Genomic DNA, 26,313 nt, shown 5'->3' on the forward strand with positions numbered 1-26,313 from the left:
TCGCATGCTTGGCCTCGGTCAGATGGGCTAGCCTGCTGTCCATCTCCTCCACCTCTAGGTCACTGACGATCTTCTTAGTGGACGACTCGGTGTCACTCTTGATTCGCTCGCACCAGTCTTCCAAGTCTTTGGGGACGGGTGCGCTTTCGTTGCCGCGGAGCTTAAGAAAAAGGTCCAAGTGTGTGACGATGAACTTTCTGGATTCACTTCGGGCGACGTCGAAGCGGGTCTCGAGCACGTAATGGTCGCTACCACTCGGCTCCCTCGACGTTCTTCACGAACGCCAGACCGGGGGTGGTGTCCCAAGTTCACCGAGTTGCCGATTCCGGTCGGGACCGCTCCTCCCATGGAAAAGCCTGCTCAATCTTTCAGACGTTTGGCGCGTGCCTCGCGTGCCACGTGTTCTCTCCTCGGGACAGGTCGCACATGTGAGATTCTGCGTTAAAGTGCCCCGCCCCCATCACCGGGATCGGGCCACATTCCGCTGTACTTTCTGCCTAGCAGATATCGTTACGTAGAAACTGTGCGACGTTCTACCAACTTCCTGATCGGCCCCGGCAGAACGAGTTTTAACGTTTCATCGCCAGAGTAGAAATGCCGTGGTCGCTTTAACATACGCCACATAATATAGCCATAGGCAAGTACGATTGTATAACACTTAGTCACTGGTGGCGTCACAATCTGTATATGTCTCGCTTACCCCGCGTCCGGTACCTATGTAGCAACTGACATGTCTTAACCTCGCGTCGAACAGCCAGAGTAGCAATCAGGTCGTTGGCGTCACACCATCGTCGTCACCGTCGTCTTGCTGTTTTCGTCACTCACATGCGCTCTTGTGTCACACATAGCTGTGCGTCTTCGTATACGCGTAGGTCCACCTGGAAACGCTTCGCGTAATCCCAAGCAATTCTGTCTAGCCAGCCACCAGCAAAGTGCTTTGCATAACGTTGATTCCCACAGTGCCAGTGATCTCTTTGATTTCTTTCTTTCCTTCCTTCTTTATTGTCCTTCTTTCTTTCTTTCTTTTTCTTTCTTTCTTTCTTTCTTTCTTGGCTTCATTCTCTCGTTCTTTCTTCAATCCCGTGGCCACGCCGCACGAGCGAGGCGCGACCCTCCTGCTAGAACTCTCCACATGTGGATGGATAGGCCCACGTTTCGCTCCGTTTTCGCAATCGCACTGCCCGCCAGCGAACCCGGGCCCGCGGCTCGGCGCTCGGGCGCCCGTTTCGGTGCCACAGCGCTCGAGACGCGGCGCTCGCGACGTCGGCGCCGCCGCCGGCCCGCTCCCTCTCGGCGCGTGGCGCCCAATCGAAGAGCGGATGCCGCACCGCGCGAAGCCCGCTGCAGCGAGGGATCGGGGCTGGCCGTAGCCCCGCCTGCACCACCACCGACGCCGCTGCCGAAGACGGCGCAGGTGAGCGATTCGAAGACGGCCGGTCGATGCTGCGGACAGCGCGTGCTCGTGTTCCGGTGCGCCCGTGGCACCCAATGCGCAGCAATCGCGGATCGTGCGTAGCCCAACGCGAAAGCTGTCGCGACTCCGAGGCGGAATCGGCTCGCGTTTCTCGTAACGCGCGTGTCTCCTCGCTGCGCTGTGTTCTTTACAGAAACCCTTCGCAGAGCCGAAATGTCGCTCGTCGTTAAGGTATGCGCAGGTAGCGCGAAAAGAAAGAGTTCGGTAGGTGGGAACTGTGCCCGAGGCGACTCTCGCGAGTCAGAATCGTGTTCATTCGCCGATGCGGGAAAGGGCTAGAAGGGTAAACAGTATGCAATGCTGTTGAACCGGCTGGTTGGCCACTAGATTCTTGATTCACGTTTTTGCCAGCGCAGTTTAAACAGGACAAAAATAAAAATGAAGGTGCAGACACTGCAAACTACTTCTTACTGTGTCTTCTAGTTGTGTCCCATTTATGTTGAGGTGGTAGCATGAACCGAGAGTCAAGTGAACGAGCAGGACCCATCAATCCTCCCGGCTACTTCGCTGCGCAGTAACGTTCGTCACGCACTAGCAAATGTAGTTTCGTGCCAACGCTGCCTAGATCGCTTCCGACCCTGCAGCGATCTCTCACGCTCGCGTCAATACGGGGCTTCGGTGGCACGTCGTGGAAGAACCAGGCGTGACCCAGTGTCAGAATCAGTGCCGCCGTCGCGTTCATCAGAGAGCGAGCCTGTTGCGAAGGCCGCGACGAAGGCCAAGTCGATATAGCGAAAAAACAAAGCACAATAAAATAGTTTCGATGGCCGGCTTCTTTTTTTCTTCGCTTTACACTTTGCGGCGATGGGGGTAGATGCAAGATTGCGAAATTGGCGACTTGTGTGACGTGGTTGGCAACCGACGTGATCGGGAGAAATTGATTCCTTCGTAATCAGCGAGAAAGCGGCTAACGTCCGCGACGTCTGCGCTTGACGGCTCCGTTTCGTTGACGGTTAACTGCTGGCTCGACTCCACTCGTCCTTGCGGTAAATGCGCCGTTCGTCGGTGGTTCACGTTCTTCTGCTTTCGAGCATCACTGGTAGTGTGCGACGCTCTGTTGAGCACGTAGTTTTGCTTTGTCGCCAGCGAGACCACCGATGATTCGCGTCGGTGCACATTCGCCGAAAATGATGGCATGACGTTTGCCTCGCAAATGAGAACCTGTTGTTGGCCAAGTTGGTATGAGGTTGTTAGGTGCAGTGCTATGCGGAAGACACACATTAGCACTTGCGTTCGGCCTTTGTGTGTCTGTGCTTGGTGGTTGTGGGGGGGGGGGGGGGGGGGGGGTCTTGTTTGACTTGCATGCTTATGATGCTATGCGGACATCCGGCACAAGGGAGACCTGACGTTAGGATTCGGACGCCCTCGGGTTGCCTCGGTTAGGTTCGGATGCGGCCGTGTTTATTGGACGGGCGCAGGCCCGATGTCTCGCCGCCCGGGACGATGCGTTGTTCGTTTTGAAAGACACGTTGGCTACTTCACACGAGATCCACGGGATAAAGCTCGCGATAGTGTTCATGCGAACAGTATGGAGAGGAATCGTCAGCTGTGCGCGTGTGTTCACTGATTTATGTAAGTCTACGCAAGTATACTCTGTGGGGGACAGTCCACGTGCCGAACAAATTCCACTGACTAGGACGTTTAGCGGAATGTCAGTCGGATTAGATCCGCGGGCCAGAGCGAAAATTTCTTCAACCGACACGTTTGCTTCCCGAAGGCGCCAAAACGGGATAATTTGTATCACTCTTCCACAATCACGTAGGCGGCACTTCTTTTCCGGACGTGGTAACGCTGTCAGCGGGGATCGCCACGTCACAGGCAACTTCATTTGTATGGGAGTCTGCAGAGACGCCTAACCTCTGCACGTGCTCGATTCCATACTCACGCGTGCAGTGCATCGGTTCTTTCGACGTGCCTCGCCTAAAATCGCTGCTCTTCTCATCCGTACGAGCCCTCGATTCAAAGGTATCCATTCATACCGCACACTGCAATTCATTTTTATTTTCACGGATTTCGCTTTCTCACCTAGGCTTGTAGGTAAACGTATAGGGCGCGACATAACGCAGGCAAGGAAAGAGACGAAAATGAAGGCAGTTGTTTGTGGCAACGGGGATATTTAGGCACCGTTTGTCGCTAAACTGCGCACTTCTTGGAGAATAGAGCCGCTCACCGGCGCATCTACCGGGGCACTATTCAGACGGCTATATAAGCTGATTCGTTGGCCTCGCGACCATTCCTTCGCATACTGGGTAGGAAACAAAACTCCCTTCACGCGAAATCTGTCACCCTCGCCCCGTCTCTCAGCCAATTAGCTGGTTTTAGGCTTATGAGCGCCACTGCCAACCAGAGACCGCAGACAGTGGCCGAAGTGATTCTGTCGCTGAAGTACAAACAGGACGTGCACCATCCATTCTGCTCTGTCACTGTATGCACATACACTTGCGGCTTGAAAAAAGTAGCGATGCAATGTGTCTGCGATTCCCCAGACAGCGTGTCTCGGGGGAGAGCTCTCAACGTCGACAGGTTACGATCCTTCGGGTGTCGCTGTGCGCACTTGGAGAGTTAGGCGCAGGTCTTTCGCAGGTTTCTATATCGCATTTCCTTCACACGTTTCTTTCAAAGGGCTAACAGCGACATCGTCGCGAGGAAAAACAAATAAAGATAAGGATATCGCCGCGGTTTGCCTTACTCCTATTGAATCCGCTTAAAGTTGGACGCATTTACTTGCAATAGCGTGTCTCTGGTTTGATTACCGGCTGCTGCCTTGTTCCGAGTTCTAGTGGTCATGTAGTCCACCATGGTAGCTTAGTGGCAGCATCGCGTTGCGCTGCTGAGCTCCAGGTCACCGGCTTGACCCCGGTGGCGGTGCCGCATTTCCACGGGGACAATACATACATACATACATACATACATACATACATACATACATACATACATACATACATACATACATACATACATACATACATACATACATACATACATACATACATACATACAGACATACATACATACACATACATACATACATACATACATACATACATACATACATACATACATACATACATACATACATACATACATACATACATACATACATACATACATACATACATACATCCGCCCGTACACTTAGATACAGCCCTACCTCTGCGGCGTTCCTCGTATGAGATTGTGGTTTCATTGAGTCCTCTATAATAAATTATTAGCTGTGGTGTGAAGGGTATTGGGATTGTACGGGGTCTGATTCTCGCCAGATATCTGTGCCGCTTATTCAACGTCCTGGAGAACATTTTGTAACGTTTATTTTGAAATGTTTTCTTTAAAAAATATCATTTTTTTTAGGTAAAAGCCAAATTTTAGTTCTTTCTTTCTTTCCTTCTTTCTTTCTTTCTTCTTTTTCTTGGTGCCATGCAGTGCCAACTCGCGCCGGTTTGTTGCACATCGAGTCGCGGTCGCTCGTTGGACGCTGTTCAACTTGCTGAGATTAGTCGCCGCTGTTGTGCGCCGATCAATTATCACTGCATGCAGGAGGTGCGCGGTGAGGAGATCGAGCTGGAATCAAACGCACCGGCTCATGTCAAGGCGACTTGGGCAGAGACGCGAACAGAGTGATGCATCGTTCGTTGAAGAACCAACCCACAGCTGGCTGCGCCGAGGAGGACGCCGCTCGATTGACTAGCGGTAAAAAAACAGCGGGCGACGAGTACTCTTTCCGAGAGAGAGAGAGAGAGAGAAAGCAGAGCGAGTAAAGGCAGGCAGGTCAAGCAGACGAACGTCCGGTTTGCTACCCTACACTGGGGGAGAGGGAAAGGGGGAATGGAAAGAAGAATCGAACAGCGATAGAAGGAGGACAGAATCAGATTCCGGACGGTAGAGTAACACGCGTGCAGCCAGCCCCGTGTCGACGGCGTTGTTGACCCCGTATCGGAGGCTATTCGCACGAGTGTCGCCCAAATAGCGAGATAAAATTGCGATGGCCGCCTCTCGCGAGAGTCGCTTTCGCGGAAATGTCGGATGTAAAAGGCACTGGAACTATAGGTTTCGAAAAGGGAGTATTTATTTATTTATTTATTTATTTATTTATTTATTTATTTATTTATTTATTTAATGCGGTCATCGGACCGTTGCTTGCGTGGGATAACGCCTGGTGCAGTCCTGCTCGTAATGCCTGCCACGTAGTAGGCGTAGTATACGGCGGGCGAGCCCGGAATACGCTTAGGCCGCTAGCGCGTGAGTTGAAACGCTTCGCGCTGCTTTGCATTCGGGATGGCACGGGGGCCTGTCGGAAGAGAATTCACCGGCTCTACAACTGACGTCATTGAAAATATTGCGCAGCTATCGAGTGCGATGCGCGGGTTAACAATAGGAATTGCGCCAGTGCGTTTTTTTATACGTTAGAAAGGGGGCGAAGGGCACTCGGCTTGGGCGAAGAGAAGGGAGACTCGCTGATGTAGGGTTTCGATGAAACTTTGGGGACAGTCCTGTCGTGGTCGTAAAGCGTCAACACAAGGACGTGCCTTGTGAAGCATCCGGGTGTATTACGCCCCGAAGGATTGGGACGTAGTAGTCTGCAAATATGACGACGTCCTGTTAACCCCAGCTCGTCTGACATTTTCTAGTTTAGGACTCGCACAACAGTCTCGAAAAGGCGAGTACAGTTTGAGTTTTTTTTAAGCTACACACTGACGCACGACTCCAACTAACGTGAGCCAACGCGTTGTTTGTACGCGTCGATACGGGATAATAACCCGCGCTCTTTTATCCCCGGAAATTACGTTTAACCCGGTCCTCGAAACAAGACGAGCCTCAAGAAGAACGAAAGAAGAAAAAAAAAAAGAAACCATATTCGAGTGCCAGGCGCGCGGTTCAGAAGCGTTGTCGTAAGACCACTCGTAGCACGATGGAGAAGCCAGACAAGCGCATGTACTTTAAAGAAGTGCACGAACAGTTGCGTTCGAAGGATAGAAACATGGGCTAAGCCTCGCAAGTACTGTTCTCTCTGTCTGTCTATTTTTTTTTTTTTTTTAGTTCAACCTCATCTTGCAAAACCATACATTTAACATCTCGCTCGCTGTCCCGGTCTGGGGATAATGCAGTCTTATATGCTTATATACGTGAGCGCGCCCTCCGAAGTTTGATGAAAGGAGAAACTCCAAAGAAGGCAGGGACACAGAGTCCGGTTGCTCCCGGCGATGCGCTGCCGGAGTCGCACGGGGCGCGCGCGCCAGCTTTGATCTCCTCCGCAGCCAGTGCGCCAACGTCCATTCGCAGAGACCTTAAACTTTAAGGAGGTAAGGAGAAGAACGGGTGCCTCAATAATTCAAGAGCCCGGAAGGAGAGCAGCGTCCCCCCGGAAAAAAATTGGCCCCGACCATAATCTCACGGATTTCTCCTTCCCGGGCAGCAGCTCGCTCGCTCGCTTACTCGGATCTGTTACGCTCGGCAGACCGCGCGAAGAGGTGCGCGATGCAGGCGTTCGCGGATGAAATATTCACGCACCTTATGCACACCGTCGAGCTGATGGTACGGGCACATTCGCGCGCGTGCGAGCCCTGCGGGGCTACTGGGAGACTCGGCAATGTTAAAGCCTCCGCGGTACCGTTCTCTTGGCCTTCACGTCTACGGAGACCGCGCTGAGCGTTTGCCTATTGTGTGCGAGGCTATCCGAAAACTAGTTCGTGGATTCCTTTTGAAGGACTACTCCTCGCTCCAGGCCGTTCGTTAAGCGAGTGTGATCTATCTATCTATCTATCTATCTATCTATCTATCTATCTATCTATCTATCTATCTATCTATCTATCTATCTATCTATCTATCTATCTATCTATCTATCTATCTATCTATCTATCTATCTATCTATCTATCTATCTATCTATCTATCTATCTAATCTATCTATCTATCTATCTATCTATCTATCTATCTATCTATCTATCTATCTATCTATCTATCTATCTATCTATCTATCTATCTATCTATCTATCTATCTATCTATCTATCTATCTATCTATCTATCTATCTATCTATCTATCTATCTATCTATCTATCTATCTATCTATCTATCTATCTATCTATCTATCTATCTATCTATCTATCTATCTATCTATCTATCTATCTATCTATCTATCTATCTATCTATCTATCTATCTATCTATCTATCTATCTATCTATCTAGTAGTCTGTCTGTGTGCCTGTCCTTTTATCCACACGCTCACCAATATAGTTCAATACCGACACCTATACTGTGATTCGGTACGTTTATACCTTAGCCTCTGCATCTTTTTCTCCTGGTCTAACAGCTTATCTATTAGTCTGCCAAGCCTTCTCAGACTACATTCTTCTTCCGTCTGCCTGTAACTTCCCCGTGAGGGGCTTTCCTCGTCGTATGGCACGGTATGGTATGGTATGGTAAAACTTTATTCTAGTCCTTCGGAACGCGCGTCAGCAGGTAGCGAGACGTTCCCACTTCGGTACAGGAAGGCCGAGCCTCTCTGCTACGTCGCGGGCCCGATGCACGGCCCACAGCTGTGCTTCGAAATCGGGGCTGCTTAGGGCAGCCTCCCATTTGGACGACGTGACGCCGTCGCCATCGCGTAACACGGGGCACCACCAGCTTTGTTGTGCCTTCGTAGGTAGGCACGCTTCTCTTCAAGGTAAAATATTACGGATTGGTAACCAGTTCACACCATTCTGAAGCTACGATGCTTTACTAACCGTGCCCTCCGTTGGACTACTGCTAGCTTTCTTGGGGCTTCAGAACCATTGGACAGCCTCAGACTGGATGTATTGTAGAACGACGGAGCCTTTCGTGGCTTATTTTCAAAATTAATGGGTTCGAGGCACCTCTGTCAAAGCTGCGGATCTATGAAGTGGTAAAATCCTATAATGAACTTCTAGCGTCGTGTTTCAATTTATACCCATAAAGCGACGAAGGTGACAAAGAAAGCGTGAACGAAAGACAGATTTATTTATTTATTTATTTATTTATTTATTTATTTATTTATTTATTTATTTATTTATTTATTTATTTATTAGAATAAGCCACATTCGCTCTAAGAGGATTATAGCGGGGCTGGGTGGGGAAATGTTATGGTCGCTTTTCAATGAACACTTCAGGCGCATTCCTGCCGTCGCCGTCGTCGACGCCGTGAGGTTCCGTATAAAGTGCAAGGGCAATAAAATCATCGCCGCGCGCCGTATGCTGTACGTGCGAGTAAAAACTTGCGAGGGTGATTCGGCGAGCGCGGCTTAATCTCGCGTGCGCGTGCGAGTCACGCTGGTGAGGCGAGGGAGGGGAAGGCATTCTTCTACGGCGGCTGCTGCTCACGTCGCGACCGTGCGGTCGCCGTGTCTCGAAAGCGATCTGCGACGTGGCCAAAGTGCCTGCCCGCGCGGGTCTAATCTTCAAAGTGATCTGCGATGTTTGCAGAGAGCGCGTCGTGCCGGTAGCTTCGCATGCGCTGTGGTTTCGACGTTGCGTTGGCGTCGAAGCTAGAGATACACGACGGTCAATTCAATCGCTGCTCCTGCCGCGATTCCTCACTCCAGTATTTTGACAGCGAGTTTCCGCGCTCCTCGAGCGAGATGTGGTCGTGTTTACCTGTGCGTGCGTGACAGCGTGCTGGTTAATTTAGTTAAAGCACATTGGCGGTCTAGTTCGTTTGAATCCATGATAAAATGTGTAAGCGCGACTTAACTAAGGCGCACACAGTGTGTGTCTGTTTCTTTCTACGTCCTCGTTCAGTCGCGCTTGCACATTATATCATTGTTAATTTAGTTAGTAAGCGAATGTTTACAAGTTTGCCTTGCAAAGAAGTTAGTTATGAGGTCAGCGCTGTTCTGTGCGTTTCCTGCCTTCTGCCTTTGTAGTCTTGCGCAGCACCTTCAAGATGTTCTACAAGTTCATACGGCCGAGAAAACTACTGTCCTTACCTCGTGTATCTATCTACTAATTTGCTGTCGCAATAAGTGCTTCGCCTTTCGGGCGGAACCGCGCCTTTATTAAGCAACAGCACGGTATCACTGGTAGCTGCGAAGCAGACGTTGTTACAATAAACAGTACAATAAAATGCAGTCTACCACGAAACGCAGCGTGTTCAGGTTATCCGGAGGTTGACATGTTCGGCTGCTCTGCAGGTGCAAAAGGCCCTACGGAGATACAAAAATGCAAGAGAGCGTAAGACGAGAGGAAGAGAGACGATCATACAGCGGCAACCGGTGACGTTATATAGTCTCTCGTGTAGTGAAGAAAAACATCAGGAACTTAAGTTGCACAATCATAACCTTGAAGCGAGTAACAGCCACAGTTATGAATATGCTTACGACGTAAACTTCGAACCTGTGATTAAGATTCTGGGCTCCACTTCACTGCTCCGCAATAAACCAGCAATGTTTGATTTCTTGCTACGTTTAGTTGTTCGCTTAATTTGCTTTTGCTTGTTTTGTCGTTTGTTTTGTTTTTGTTTTCGTGTTTGTTCGGTCTGTTGTTTTTTGTAGTCTCGAAGAGAAGCGCGCTGGAGCAGCAACCGCGCGCCTGCTTACTGCATCGACCGCGTCAAAACGTGCACCCAGTCACGACAACGTCGACGCCACCGCACTGCTAGCTATTCGCGCGTGGTTTCTGCTTACCCTCGTTATAACGAGTGTACGCAAATGATATCATTTATTCACGCGAACTCGCTGTATTGCCGTCCCAAGGCGGCGGTGGTGTTTCGGAATACGCGTTAGTCGCGCAGGCATTGCAGGATCAGGCTGCCCGGGTGCTGGAGTAGAAAAAGAGCGAGCGATCATCAATGTGTGTGTGCGCGCGCACACCCACACACACACAAAGACGCGGTAGTCCTCGGCCGCCCACCAATGCCGTCTCGGGGGCGCTGTTTTGGCGGCGTTGCGGTCTCCTGGCGGCAACAGGAGTCTTCATTAGCGAAGCTAATCGATACGGCTGACGTGGTTTTCTCCTCAGCGCCTAGAAGCGTGCCAGGAAAGCCGCAGGCCACTTCGGTCTGCGTACATCAGCGCGCCCTACATTCGGATAGGATGCGGCGGAAATATTCGCTTAACGTGAGGATGATTCGGTTTGCCCTGAATAGCGAATCGGGGAAGACGACCAGCGCAAACCTTCGTCAGTACCTTGTGGGACTATATTTTCGTCCACCCGCGGGCCCTTCCTTGTGCGAGAGCAGACCTCTTTATGCGCGTTGCTCACTTTGGTTCGTCCGCCGCCGTTGCAGCGGTTGCCATGCGAGAGGCGCTTATTTATTTATTTATTTATTTATTTATTTATTTTTAAATATTAAATTGCTGACCACTTTCGTTGTCACACACACACACACACACACACAGAGAGAAAGAGAGAGACGCTTTTCTACGTTTGTCAAAACCATAATGAGCAGGGAAACTTAAGGACCCTGTTCTTATGGCGGGTACTCTTCTTGAATTCGAAATATAGAATTTTAAATATAGAAACTGAATGACGCATTTAACTGGGCGGAGAGAAGGGAAAAAAATTCACACACTGTCAACGCGCACAAGATGAATTGTAAGGGCGTTTTTATTTGTATTCTTTGTGAAATTAATGCTAATCACTCCACTAATTAGCATTCTCGTGTTGCTAATTGTGCAGATGGCTGATATGACGTCAGCTTTGTCCGTCGCGCAGGGTACGAAGCTATCATTGCGACAGCTTTTACACTGGGCGCCAACCTTCGTGTACGACGTAGTGGAAATAAACATTATATTACACAGTTTGATGAGGCCAAGAAAGAACGAACACAGAATGTCTCTGATGTGACCAGAAATTTGCGTAAATTTTCGCAGCGCATAAATATCAGTACGCTCGCATGCAATACGGATGCGTTACCCACGCCTGGCGCGTACCTTTGAATCGAGGTTTTTGAAAGCAGAAAAGTTTAAATGCACTATGCAACTTTTGTGAGTAGCTACCACATGAAAGCGCAGCCTGCTTTACAGCCTAACGCATTACAATTCGAAGGCACTTTCTCCAAGGCGCCATATTGTCAGAAAATATTTCTGCAACGCCTCGTTCATTTCGCCAAAACCAATGGCGCGCGCTGATTGTGTACTGCGACTGAAGATCACATGTAAGCTTTAGTGCGAAGTTTTCCCTTTATGGGATTGGCCAATGCAGTGTTATTGGAGCTTAGTTGTACCAGTACAAATTTTGTTATGGTAATGCATTTTCGTATTTTTCAACTGCTCATTTCATCATCCAGCGTGCGAGCGGACACGCTCCCTCTATTTGCTAAATGCATGCCCCACATGAGGTCGCGCAGCATTGTACGTCGAAGACTGCAGCTGTTAACTTCCTGCATTTAATTCGAAAACGACGTGTGCTAGCAGAAACGTAAAGACAACGCAAATGTACTGCATGCTTCAGTACATTGAATTTCCTTTTTTGAAATCTAACTTCGGCAAAGCTTTGCTTTTGTAAACGTCAGTAGCCCTTCAACCATCAAATTGGCGCTGTTTTGGATGTCTTGGAGGTGCGCGTACTCTTTGGGACATCTGCCAGCCTTTAATTCGCTAAATTGCGCGCGGGAATTTTGGTCAGAATCTAGGTCGTATGCTCCAACAGGAGGTGGGTTAGCTTAAAGCTCTTGTACGTGTAATGTTGCGAGCCTTCGTAGAACATTGACGTTACTGCTCGCCATGGGATGTTATGTGTGTGCTTGTCAATCACCACCAGTGAGGGAACGGTGCCGTTGTTGCACAGCCCTCTCTTGCTTATGCTACGCAGTACCTCGTGTAACTCTTTCCATGGACGACTTCCTGGTGTTGAGCTAGCTCTGCGAAACTTGTCGAAGTGAGCCTGCAAATACGAAAAACGGGGAGCTGTGCATTCTTGTATGCGAACTTGAATGTTCGCACGCGTGGGCCGGCAGGCCAACGCAAACACGCGCGCACGTAAAAGCACACGCTCAGTTGGTCACACACGAACTTATGCGCATTCGTGCATGCACAAAAGTACACACCTGCCTCCACGTGCAATCGTACAAATGCAAACACAACAAACACACGCGAGTGCGTGTACAGTGCTCAGCGATTCAAACGCGACACTCGTACCCCACGGTGGCCTGCGCTTTAATTGCAATGCCGGTTAACTCTTGGTGGTGGTTGTGGTGGTGAAAACTTATTTATTGGCGGTATAATTGCTACGGAGAGACTTCGGGTGGTTGGATGTTTTTGACTTGCGGAGGGCGGCCCTCAGCCTAGGGATCTCCTTGCGCCTCCCGCTCTGTGGGCCCAGTCATTCAGACTCAGCTGATCGTCCAGGCTCTAGCTGGCCAGCAGCTCCTCCCATCGCTCCCCTGTAGGGTGTTGTATGGGGGAGGGGGGTGTACACCACTGATGGCCTGACATGCCCACGTGGTAAGACGTGGCTTTAGCTGGGCACCGTGGGCAGCGAGCAGGGTGTGCCGCAGTATCTATTTTACTGAGGATGTGCGAATTGGGGTTTGGATTTGTCTCCAGCTGACCGATTCCTCTTTATTTAGTGTTCGGTAGCTCTGGATGATCGCCGAGGGGCCGAATGCGTGTTGCAATTCATGGCAAACAGTCTCGCTTTCACACGATATAAGAATGCATCAGCTCGGTGTCCGCTGCGCACACCTGTGGCCCAAAAAGTGTCAGGCAGCCACGCGCTCCGACAATCGCGTTTCAATCGCTCAGCTATGTGCATGCTGTACCAGCACCTACACGTGCGCGAACATAAACCTATGCACGCACGTGCGTGCACGTACAAACAAAAATGCGTGCAATGTTTGCATGCTTCGAACGTTCTTTGGAACACCGCGCCAGGCTACAATAAATGCCAAATATAATAAAGCTACGTCGCCAGCGTCGCATACACGCGGTCACTTCGCAGGCTGCCACTGGTCTCCTTTTATCTGGCGCGATATTAAAAGCGCATTTTATTTCTCTCTCTCTCTTTCGCTCTTTCGCTCTTCCTCTCTGAAAAATGTGAACATCTGTCAGGCATCTCCTGAAGTAATTTGGGCACGGTGGATCCCCGTAACCGGGAATTGTGCACGGAGTTTTCAGCTGACGCCTGCAACAAGCGCGCAGACAGAGCTGCCAGCCTGAACTGTGCGCTAAGATGGTGGAGTGCGCCGGGATAATTGGTCTAGAGGGGATATTGTCGGCTTCAAAGAATGTCGCAACCTTTCACGGAGCGGAGGAGGAAGCGCACATAGAGGCGCACTACGTAACACTGCGACCCTTTTAATACACATCGAGGGTGTCGCATTCCCGTATGACAAGGGAGCATCTCTTCGTTTTGCATTCTGAGGTTTCATTCATGATGCCCACTATAGCGTTCGTCCCCACCTTCTATCGTTCTTACTAGTCGATTCTCACTCAGTGTATTTAAATCTGTACGTCTAAGAGGACCGATGTTACTCTTCCTTGCCGCCATCGTCGCTCAAGCTGACCATTCCGGGCAAGCAGGTTTCTCCTCAATAACACTAATATTGCGGCGGAGCACGCTCTGCAGGAGAACAGATCAGACGTCAGAAGCGAAAGCGAGGGGTAAGAATGGAGAAGGAAAACATCACTGCTTCGAAGTCAAGTGCTCCCTCTGAAACAATAGAGCGTTGCGCGCTTTTTCCTCTATTTTTCAGAGTCGTGTTGCTCGTCGTCCACAGCATGCGTGTGAGGGTACGATAACATCATCTTGTCAATACGCGTATTTGCAGGATGTATACAGGGAGAAGGCCTACTGCTGTTCGAGTGCAACAAGGTTGTACAAATGCGCGTATTTGCAAGGCGTATACAGGGAGAAGGCGTACTGCTGAAAAGGCAACATGGTTTGGCATCAGTTCGAGCGTAACGTTTATGCCGGAGTCACATCGTCTTCTGCGCCTAATAACGTCTGTGCACCTCGGCACATTCGACTGCGCAACAATATCATTCGCCCGGGTTTCGTAACAGCTGGCGTGACGGTACGACAACCGGTTGCGTCACAGAATTGGCATGTGAAAGGTAGCGTTTTCTCTGCAGACCATTCTAGACGTTTGATCAATGGCAGTCACTGTGTTTCAAAAAAGAAGTAAAGTCGCAGTTTCGCGCCACCCCCATCCCCCTCCCTCCCTCCCAGCCCTTCATGGCCTTTCGTGCGACGGAAGACGGCACGCTTGCACTCAGCCTTTGTTCCTTCGCCAGACTGAGCCGCATTCGTCGGCTTCCCTCGCGTACTTTCACTCGCACATACACCATACGACGCACGGTGACGGTGTTATTACCCTTGGACTTTATGTAAACATCACGGCGACGGCGACGGCAAAAATTCGCCTGGAGTGTCCATATAATTATAATCGCGATAAAATAAAAGCGAAATCTATATTTGACAGTAATCAAAACTGCGTTATGTTTAAAGTGTTTAAAATATATTCAGCTATTCTTCTTAGTCTGTCGTCGGTTGTTTCTCAGGGATCCGTTCTTTTTCTTTCATTTAAAAACTTTTCACCATCACTGGAAGTTAAAATTTTCTATACACAAGTTCGAGCGTTAGAAAAATTTGTAGCGTCAAAACGCCCTGACATTCCTGATCGTTTGCTTTCCAACAGGTTTCGAATACCGGGCAAGCAGGACCTCCTCTACGTGATGAATTCGTAAGTACTAGCCCTCACAGGTTCATAAGTGACCACCAGCACTGTCTAAATTGAAAACTTATTAATCTACTTGTTTTCTCTTCTCTCCTTACGAAGGTACGTGCCCTCCGGGGGCCCGTATGCGGCTCCGGCGTGGGCATTCGGTGCTGCGACGACGAGAAAACCAAGCCGCCCTGCGTTGTCAAGTTTCGCTCGTTTAATGCTCATGCTACTCTTGCAAGCCAAGTTTAGCGCCAGCGGCGAGCCTCCTCCCCCTTCTCCCACGAGCAGTACTCGGACTCCTCCCGCAAGGGAACAGAAGGTCGCGAACGCCAGCTGTGCTTTCGCCGGTTGTGCTTTGACCGTCGACAACGGGACGTCGGTTTCCGCGGAAACGACAACGTACGTCATCACCACTACGAGCGAGCTTCAACATTCGAAGGATTACTTTTCGACGACCGTCATCTCCGCCGCTCACGAAGGAGTCAGTGCCGCTCCTTCGTCCAGTTCGAACCGCCCCGTGGTGAGGAACGATTCTAGCTTGGTTCTCTCCGGCGGGAACGCGAGTGAAATCAGCGGATCTTCGGTGCAGCTAGGGGAGGTTCCGGCAAAGGAATCGCCCAGGAGCTCGCAGCGCCCCAAAGAGCTAACCACGGAGACGACCGAATCAGCGACGGAAGGTACGACTGTCCCAGTGAGAACGACGCCGCAGCTGCCCGCCGACGTCACGAGGGCTAGCAAGCCGCCGCGCCGCAAGTTCCGCAAGGGGCAGCGTCGGAACGGCGGCGGCGACCGCAGGAACGCGTCGCTGTCGCCGCCTTCTTCTGCCTGGAGGGAGGAAACGCGCTTCCTCTGGGAACCCCGCGATCCGGTTCCGGTGCCGGGCTACGCGTTCGGCCTGGCGTTCGGCGTCGTCGCCCTGGCCGGTCTCGTGGGCGCCGGCACCATGTGCGGCGGCGGCGGTGGCGGCGCGAAGCCCATGCTCGGCACAGCGTGGGCCACCGCCGTCACGGCGCTCGTCGTCACCTCGGCGGCGTCGCGCGCGGCGGCGCTGCTGCTGCTTCCGGCGCCGCCCTGGCGCCGCCTGCTCCAGGCGGCGTCCCCGGCGGGACTGTTCCTGGCGCTGGCCCTCTTCTGGCTCGCACTGTGCAGGTAACGCTTCTAGCCACCTGAAGACGCGGTTAGGGTGGCTAGGATTGACAAGGTCTTACTTCGGCGATTTCAGATTGATTCGGCTACCCAGCTGCCACTTTCTGACCACTTTTGTCAAACCGATGCGATCTGAGGCCGTCTAGTGCAAGAGAGACGACGAAAAAGGCGTCAAAATGAATTCTAGAACTGGTAGAGCGCAACATAGAAAGGAAGAAAAAAGCCGAGCCGGGCACATAAAAGAACAGAGCGCTAGCTTCTAACTGGTTTGTTGGCAAGTTGCACGAAATATATAGCTACAAGAAAGCATTAAGAAATGCCGTGACAACACTTCACAAAACGTCCCACCGATAGAAGACTGACTGGCTCGGTTTGTCTCTTCCTTTCTTTGTTGTGCTATGTTGCGCTACCCCGGTCAAAATGAAGCTTGGCGCAAGAAAGACTCACCAAGCTAGCGTAGTACGCACGAAGCATTAATATTGCCTAATCAGCGCAAAATGGTTGAAATTATGGCCAGATGCGCTCGTTGAAACTCCGCGCGCCCGCAAGCAGAACCGGAAGGGTGGCATTGGTCAAAAAAAAAAAGAAATATATATATATATATATATATATATATATATATACTTGTACAATTATTTTATCTGGCGCTGTTGACTAGCATTTACTATCACTTGTACAATTATTTTATCTGGCGTATAAGGCCGTCTAAATACGTTCTTTTTTTTACATCTGTAATAGCAAGAGTACCCCCATACCGCACCGCCTGCGTCTATTGTATTTTTGATCATCCGCGCGCTGTCACGCTAAATGGCCCATCATCGGAAGTTATGGCTGCACACTGAAAGTTGCAAAGCGCCGTCTAGGGTGCGTTTTAGAACAATTTCTTTTTTTCAAGTTAGTTCCTCACTAGAAGAGAGAGTACAAATTGAAACGTCGCGTTTCCGGGCTGCCAGGAGGCGACCTTCAAAGACGACGGAGGCGCTATCTCCCTCTGCCTCCACTAGTGTCCTCCAGCGACATTCCTTCCCTGTTTTCTCTTTTTCTGTAGCCGAGGATCCGCGTGACGTCACGTTACGAGCGCCACCTCTCCTTCTCCTTTTCGTTCTGTATTGAACAATCCGCAGCAGCCACGTGCCAGTAATTGATCTCGTTGCACTCAGTTCGTCTGATTTAGATTATTCGGAAGAAAGCAGGGGTTGCTTCAGTGGAAGGACAAGCAGGCTGTCGTTTCAAATTTCAGCTCTTTTCGCGTCGTGCAACGGTTTGATTTTATATGTTGCAGGCGTGATCGGCCAGAGTGGGATCTACCCACCGCGCTTGTCCGTTCGCAGTGACCGAACCCTGTGAAAGGCGCCCTTTAAATTCAGGCCACCATAAAGAAGGCTTTAACCAATGTTTAAAGGGACAAATGAGAAATATAACTGGTGTAGTTTCCGCCATTATTTCTCTTTTATTATTACGAACACAATAATACGCTGTAAAATGCACGATTAACATATGTAATGTTCACACATAAACGTCTCGACGTTGAGATTCTTTATCTTCGTGGTGAGAAACTAAAAAAAATAGTATTATGTAGTTCCCACGCACTGTGGGAATCGATGTTATTCGAAACATTTTGCCGCTGTAGCTTACTCGATTTAGCATGGGTCGAAGCTCTGCAACACGCTTCCAAGTAGACCAACGCGCTTTTGTGAATCGGGTTGTGTGTGTGACGACAAAGGCACGACGACGGTTACGACGGTCGCATAACGGCGACTACTCCGGCAGTTCGGCCCTAGTTTATCACATGTCCATTGCTGGGTTCTTGAGTCCGTGTCTATGGCAATTTCTTCAGTGCTCCGTGTTATATAGCACGTGACTTTCAAGTGGACGCAGCAACTGCAGTCTGCAGCCGGTATTTTCGTTTTTATTTTATTAATTTGGCATGATGCGGCATGTGCACAGCCGTATTGGTAATATACTGAAGCATGGTTTGGGTACGGGCTAGTTGATATTCCATGGTATCAATCGTCACTTACAGCGCATACATAGACGAGGGACAAAAAGGACGACGAAGACAAGCGCTTGTCTTCGTCGTCTTTTTTCGTGTAAGTGACGATTGATACCGCGTTGGTAAATTAGAAAAAAAGCGTTTGTGTTGAAAGATGACTAGAATAGAGGAGAGATAGATGATAGAGTAAATTAAGTGTACATATAGTACTAGACAATGGAGCACACAGAGACAAAAGGCGAGGAGAGGTTGCGACACACACTATATTGAGCTTCCACACTCGCACGTATAATGAGGTCCGAACGTATCCATTTACACGAGATGAATAGGCGTGCGAATGACGATAATACGCGGACGCCATAATACGCGCACAGAGTCACGACAGTTGAAACCGCGCTTAATCACATAAGCTGCACAAAGATTATTATTGTCCCGTCGTAGAGAGGGCGTCCTGCGCCGAGTGAAGACTTTGCATCAATAGTCAGCCGGCAAAAAAAAAACAAAAAAACGATCCCTTAGAAAAAAAAAAAAGCCGGCAGATCCCAAGCCCTATGGGAATTGATGTTATGCGAAGCAGTGTGCGGGGAGCCTACCAAGTTAACGAAACAACCATGAGAGCACCATGACGTAGGCGGCTAGACAGATAGACAGACAGACAGAGACAGACAGACAGACAGACAGATCGATAGATACTGTCAAAGTGGCAAACGTTCTCCAAGAAGTGCTTCGCATTTAAAACGCAAACGACGTACGCGCGTCAGTGAGACACACGTAGTTGACAACAAGCGGACATGTACATAAATGAGGGAAGTGGATTGCGCTCGAGTAACCCTGCCCAATGTGGCACGTCTTCTTGGACGCAGCCAAGGTAGTCAAACGACCGCACGGTTGACATCATGGTGGTCACGCTCCGTTCTTTGTTGCCGGAAAGCGATCCTGAGGTTTCAAAATAGCTTCGAGCCCGAGTTGAGCCATTTCCTAATAGCTGCGCGCATGCACTTTCCAATGCGCCTGACAAACCGCAAGTCAAAGTCAGGCTTGCTCGAACGCTGTCACACCAATAATTTCAAGCAAGTACTGCGTCGATCCCATACCACCCAGCCTAACTTCGTCAATCTCGATAGAGACTCCCGAGGGTGGTCGAATTCTGCAAGACGGCTGTGGCATGGATCAGATGATAAAGAAGCGCAAGCACTTTTGCTTCAAATAACCATTCTCATTTATTTATTTATTTATTTATTTATTTATTTATTTATTTATTTATTTATTTATTTATTTTTTATTTAGATACTCTCAATGTCATTGCGGTGTTACGGAGAGGAGTGGTGTTACAAGTTCAAAATGGCAGTCTTGAATGATGCTTGCTCAGTGTTGCTGGCGATGGAGGCCGGGAGGTTTTCCCATTCGGATGAGGTGTTCGGCATGTAGGAGTGGAAGTGTATGCATGTTGGTCTGGCAGAGCGGCCAAGTTATGGTCGACACGGGATGAGAGGTAACAAGGTGGCGACAGCAATGTGCATTTCAGTTCAGGATTCGTAAAGATCTTATGAAAGGTCCATAAGCGAGCCTTCTTTCTTCTGACAGATAGGTTAGGAAGGTCTAGAGCAATTTTTATTGAAGTAAGACTGTCATTGCGAGAATAATTAGCAACAATGAACCGAGCTGAACAATTTTTGACGGCTTCCAGTGCGTTTACAAGTGTAGAAGAGTAAGGATCCCAGTTTGAAGAAGCGTACTCGAGTTTAGACCTGATTAAATTTTTATAAAGAAGTGTTAAGGAAACAGGAGTCAAAGCAAAATTACGACACAAAAAACCAAGAGTGTGATTTGCATTGGTAATGACGTAGTTAATGTGAGTATTCCATGATAAATTGCTATCTATGTGTACACCTGGGTATATATATGTATTGACATATGACAAATTAACGTTATTAATGGAATAAGCAGGCATAGTACAGTCAGCAGTTCTTCGGGAAATCCTCATTATTCTGCACTTGTTAACATTCAATTTCATGGACCAGATTGGACGCCAAGAAGTAATGCTCTTAAGATAAGATCGAAATTTAGAAGAATCATGAGGGTTAGTTATTACGCGGTAGAGGACCGGTAGAAGAGGTTATTGGCAAATTGCCTGATTGTTGATGTAATGCAGGTAGGAAGGTCGACCAACTTAATATCGGAAGAGTAGTAGCAATATACAAAGCAGACAACCCAAATGACTTCGCGAACTATCGACTATTGTATCATGCATTAGTACGCTTTTCGAAAAACTAATTGCAAAGCGCCCCACAAGCTATCTCTAAAACCACCGCATAGTTTCAAACGCACAGCACGGTTTTGAACTGGTTACTCTGTTACAAGTGGTTCGGTCGGTAGATTACAGTATACTATTACGAATATTGGAACATTGTGATTTTAGAGGACAAGCGCTTGGATTTTTTCGCAGCTATTAAGCAAATCGTAAGTAATATGTAGTAGTTAGAGGCTAAGGATATTCACCAAAGACAGTAAAAACGGGCGTTCCGCAAGTATCAGTACTGGGTCCAATACTCTTCTCTCTATTCATTAACGATTATCCTAGATCACTCAGATTTCCTCATTTTATCTTATACGCGGATGACACAGCTCTAATAATTGCACGACAGTCGCTACAGGAAGCAAAAGAACTCGCTAAAAGTGTGAACTGCAGAAGACTTTAACGTGATTTTAAACTAACAAACCTATTTTAGACTCCAAAAGGACCAAGCATATAGCATTTGCTTCTGACCGCAAAACTACTTCTACTAAGTGCAAATTGTACTTCGGAGATACACAAATCCAACAAATGGGGGTAGTTGCTTGGGCTAGTCGGTAATTCACGATAAAAAATGACGTACAGCGCGAAGGACGAGGACTGCGAGAGACAGCGCAGTGTATGTCGTCGTTCTCAGTCCTTGTCCTTCGCGCTGTACGTCATTTTTTACCAACAAATTAGCAGACATAAGTACCTAGGAATAAGTCTTGACTCGATCGTCACTACACTGGGCTCCACATATTGAACAAGTAACTAAAAAAATAGTCTTTGGCCGCTATACCTTGTTAAAGGCATACAGACATTTCTATCCCCAAACATTACGACTCATTTATTTCAGCATTTCTCATTCCCATTTAACATACATAGAAGCCTGGGGTTTCAGCTACGCCTCGTACATTGATTCTTTTATCAAAATTCAGAAACGTGCCGTGAAAATAATATTGCATTGACCACAAAGGACGAGCCCTCTGCACAGCTTTTTGCACAGTTAAATATGATGGCACTCATTGAAGCTCGTGGCTATAACACACCTATACTAATCCACATAATATTAACCACGAACAAGCCAAATCTCTCATTAATATTTATCGTGCCTACATGGGACGCTATACAAGCTGTACATAATACATTCAACTTGCCAAAAACTCATAATGTGTATGGTCAACGTTCCCTATCATTTATCGGTGCAAAAACCTGGAATTAAATACCCAGCTTCATAAGAAAACTTCCAAATACTGTTACATCATTAAAACATCTTTTTAAATTACGTATGTAAAACAACCTTCTTTTGCTTTTTCCTTTGGGTTGCAATTTACGATCATTTTTACGGTATGGATACAAAAATAGCCACATAGGCTAAGGATCCAGATGATACTGTCAATCAAATTGTATTGCATTATGCGGGAATAACGATTTTCTTTCTTTCTTACAATGCAAATTAGAAACAAGAGGGCTCCGAGGAAGGAAGTTTGCGGTACACCGGATGTGGCAAAACAGTTATGGCCGTTATCAGTTGCATGCTGCGTTCCGATAACTGGAAAAAGAAACAGCGTCTCTGTGTTTAAGTATTGCTTTGCCAATTGATTTTGCTCCACCGCAGAAGTATTCGATAGCTATTGGCGTGCGGCTTCGGGATTATGAAGTGAAGCCTGGGGCGCGTAAAATCGGTTACTTTAAGGTGCATCGGCGCCTTGCTTCGATTGCAAGCGTTCGATATGTCTGTGCAGACCGAGTTTGGTGAGAACCAATGGTGCTTGCGTCACAAAAGTAGAAATTTTGAATGTGTATCTATTATGATGTTGCAGGCCTGGGAAGCCTCCTTCTAAGAAGCACTTCCATAGGGAAAGGCACGAAACTAGACGCAAAATGATGATAAAGAACTACCTCCCGTGAACTGCTGCGAAGCGCCGTTCCCTTTACGAAGAATTCTTGCCGAGCCAAATGTTTCCTTCCCTCTCTCTCTATCTCCTTTTGAGCGCGTGTGCCTCAGGCATGAAGATAAGTTGAAGCAGAAATGATACTGCGTGAAAAATAACAAAGATGGTACAGTAGCAGATTAAGTAAAGGTTTATATGTTTTTTTTCGTTAGTATGATATTCGCAATCGAAGCTACCGCAAATTAAGTGGCAAACGTTATCAAGGGTTTCACTGATTGATATCCACGAATAAACGTTCCAGCGTTTGACGTGGCGCACACGTTGCAATTTTGGACTTGAAGCCCGCAAGTGCTTCGGCCGTGGCCAGAGGCCAATGCAGATTACACTGAGACAGGCACCACAGTCCAGATATTCGTCACCGAAACGCTACGTTTGGCCGCATGTTACTACAACACAACCGAAAACTTATTCTTCAGTGGGACACGCAAGAAATGCGAAGAGAAGAAAAAAATTCTGCGGAAACCGTCGGAGATGGTTGTCAATGTAGAGCCATATCGCCTAACGCTTCTATGGAGAGCTGTTCGCTTTCTTTAGAGACTCTTGATGGCGTGAATTTCTTGCAGTGAGAACATTCAGTTAGCGTTCATTGTTTGATGGAGTAATTCTGCAAGGAACAAAGCGGTTGCCAGCGCTAGTATAGGTAGACAGCATGTGAATCTCAAAGGGGGTCAACTGTAGCCGTTCCGATACGAACGCGCCTCAAAACTCGGTTGCGTTTGAGCAACCGAGCAGCCCTAGCCTTTCTGGAAGGTGGCCGTTCCTTGCAATACGGGGTCGGTAAATATCTATACGCATATTGATTCGATATGTTAATCGCTTCCGGCTTTTTTTTTTCTTTTGCAGAACAAATTTGTCCAAACCTGTTGACAATGTTTGCTCCTGTGTCCCCCCCCCCCCCTTTATTGGCGTAGAAAGGGCATTAACACTCTCGTTCAGTATACAAACCGTCTTTGTTTATTTCTTGCTTGATCTCTTCCGTAAAAATACGTGAATTCTTTTCCTTCTTTCTTCTCGTCGGCTTTTCACTCTGTGCATTCGACCTGCCAACCCTGAGCGCTCTCTGGCGGTCGCCCTGGTCGCAGGCCCGCTCTGTCGCGCCTCCTGGCGGCCGGCGCCTGCTTCGTGGCGCTGTGGGCGCTGCCCATCGTGGCCGAGTCACAGGCCGGGGCGCTGGTCGACGCTCGGCTGCTGCTGGTCACGCGACTCGCATCGCTGGCCGCCGCCTGCCTGGCCATCCTCGTTGCGCTCGTCGCCTTCCCCTGGGTGAGCGAGCGTCGAGCTGCTCCTCTCGTCTGGCCGCCATCGTTCGCCGGGTTCGGGGGGCGTTTCAGACACCGGCGCTGCTGGTGTAATCCCCCCCCCCCCCCCCACCCCGCTACTTTCAGCAACGCCACGATCTTCCTGCACGTTTTCCAAAATGCGAAAATAGTGCATCTATGACGTAAATAAACGCGTGGAAAGTGATTTATTAAAAATTATATTATGAGGTTTTGCGTGCCTAAACCACGATGTGATTATGATGCGCGCCGTAGTGGGGGACCCCAGAAATTTGGACCACCTGGGGCTCTTTAACGTGCACCTAAATCTAAGTGTACGGGCGGTTTCGCATTTCGCCCCCCATCGAAATGCGACTGCCGTGGCCGGGATTCGATCCCGCGACCGCGTGCTTAGCACCATAGCCACCAAGCAACCTCGGCGAGTGAACGATTTATTCAGTTGGAGGTCCCATAGCGCGCGAGTGAGAGCCTTTCTGTCAGAGGCTGGGCATAGGTGAACAGATTGGAAGCGTAACAGCGCAGCGTAATTAGTTGCAACAATATCGGCGCTGCAAACATTAAAATAATAACATACAGCATCAGGACATAAGGCACAGCCAACATCGTAGCGGTATGAAAATGCGAAAGAAGTTACAGAATATGAAAACACAATGTGGTAACAAAGAACTTTCGAGAATAAACAATAAATTAAAGTGGCTCCTTATTAAAGAGGTTCCTACTGAAAAGCATTGCTTAGTACAGCGGCGGTACGTTGTTTCAGAACACACCATGCCGCGAAAGTAGCAGTACGTTTGCCGTATGCTCTTAATCTGTGCCCCGTCAGAATAAACCCGCTTACTTTGCACAAGCACGACTTTGATTCGGGGTGGCACACTGCACAGAACGCCCTATATGTGCTGTCTGCTAAATAAATAGATGAAATGTCTTTCTTCGACAATCTTCGATCTTCATTCATTTAACACGCTAACGTTGCGAAGAAGCCGGCGGGATGTTGCACTTGTTGCCGACATTTACAATAAATAAATAAATAAATAAATAAATAAATAAATAAATAAATAAATAAATAAATAATTAAATAAATAAATAAATAAATAAATGTAAACAGGCACGAGTTAGTTCAGGACGTCGTCACACGATATTTAAAGAGCTCTATACTCCGTTTCATACATCAGGTGCAACGCTGCGGAAGCTGCGCAAAAAGTCCGGTCACCAAAATTTATTACTCCGCGCGTTTCCGTCTATGCTTCGCAGCGTGCCAGCGGCGTTCGCTCGCGCGAGCATGCACGTGAAGCTGCCGCGACGGGATGCAATTAAAGATAACGAAGAGCAAATTGATTTAAAACAACCTGTTATCAGCCGTATAAGTGAATGGATTGTTTCCATGGGTAAATTCGTTCTTTTTTCATTCAGAACTGAGCATATATAAAGAAAATTTTCGCGGAAATCGGGTCAGAAAACACCGAACTATTTCTAAGTGCGAACGCAGCCACTGCAAGAAGTATCTCTAACCTCCGCAGCGTTGCACTTGATGTATGAAACGGAGTATACATCTGATGACGGTGCGCTACTAAATGTGATGCACAATCGTCGCGTTCCTACAAACGCAGCTTGCGGTATCGTATCGCCATTATGGCGCTTGTGCTGCGCGCCCCGATCCCAAACGGTTGTCTCGGTCTACACTTGGCCGTGCTCGTGTATCTGCGGTTCTTGTAATGGTCGAGCTTAAATTTTTCGAGTGCTATTTATAACCTATATACGAGCGACGTGAGTGTTACAAAGTTCTGATTTCTTTTTCCTCCTCGCAGCTTCGAAGGATGGCGCTGAGGTCGCAAGATGCCCTGCTTTGCTCGGCCTTGGCCAAAATGCAGGTGAGGCGCGTCTCGCCATGGCGTCGACGTGTGGCGCACACCTACACTGAAACCAAGGAGTAAACACAACGCACGACGAAAATCGTAACTTTACAGTAGCCGTGGTCAGTGTAGTAACGCTTACGCGTCCTAGTCAGGCGCTAGCGGCAAGTGGCCGGGTATATACGGTGAAGTGTTGATAGAACATACTGAAGCCTTGCATTATAACACAGACAGACAGATAGACAATGAACTTTATTTGACCCTGAGGAGCTTCAGCGGAGGCCCATATCGGGGACCCGCGGAAGCCGCTGGCCGCGTCCAAGTCGGGGCAGGAATACCGTGATGTTCCGCCCTTTCTCGGGCCCTCTGGATTGCCTCTAGTTGTGTCTGGAGCGATGGGCTCCGGAGTGCCTCTTCCCAGTCGGCTTCGCTGGATAGAGGGCCGTTAGGTAACGCGGGGCATTGCCAGAGCATGTGCGCTAAGGAACAATATATCTCATTGCAAAAAAGTAAATTAATGCGTAGCGTTCTCTACCCATTACTTCGACATTGCCGTAGGTCGGTACGTAGGTAGTTTACCATCTCGCCTCGTTTGGCGCGTCCTCAATAACGAAAAAAAAAGGAGCCTGTTTCCCCCAAAGGATTAATTAATTTTTACCGCCAGGGGATCTTTAACGTGCCCCCAATGCACGGGACGGGGGCGTTTTTGCATTTCGCCCACATCGGAAT

At 48.6% G+C, this 26,313-nt stretch overlaps 1 protein-coding gene across 1 annotated transcript in view; it reads left to right on the top strand.

Annotated features, from left to right (window-relative positions):
• The first annotated feature begins 217 nt into the window (after positions 1–217).
• LOC126528413 (uncharacterized) overlaps positions 218–26,313 on the top strand; it is a 40,282-nt gene continuing 14,186 nt past the window's right edge. The window contains exons 1-5 of the mRNA XM_050176305.3: positions 218–1,414; positions 15,062–15,106; positions 15,203–16,237; positions 23,540–23,720; positions 25,540–25,602. Coding sequence (XP_050032262.2) covers positions 15,099–15,106; positions 15,203–16,237; positions 23,540–23,720; positions 25,540–25,602 — 1,287 coding nt within the window. The 5' untranslated portion in view covers positions 218–1,414; positions 15,062–15,098. The remainder of the gene's footprint in view (positions 1,415–15,061; positions 15,107–15,202; positions 16,238–23,539; positions 23,721–25,539; positions 25,603–26,313) is intronic.

This window comes from Dermacentor andersoni, chromosome 9 (genome assembly GCF_023375885.2).
Source record: "Dermacentor andersoni chromosome 9, qqDerAnde1_hic_scaffold, whole genome shotgun sequence".
In the NCBI taxonomy this organism is placed as follows: domain Eukaryota; kingdom Metazoa; phylum Arthropoda; class Arachnida; order Ixodida; family Ixodidae; genus Dermacentor; species Dermacentor andersoni.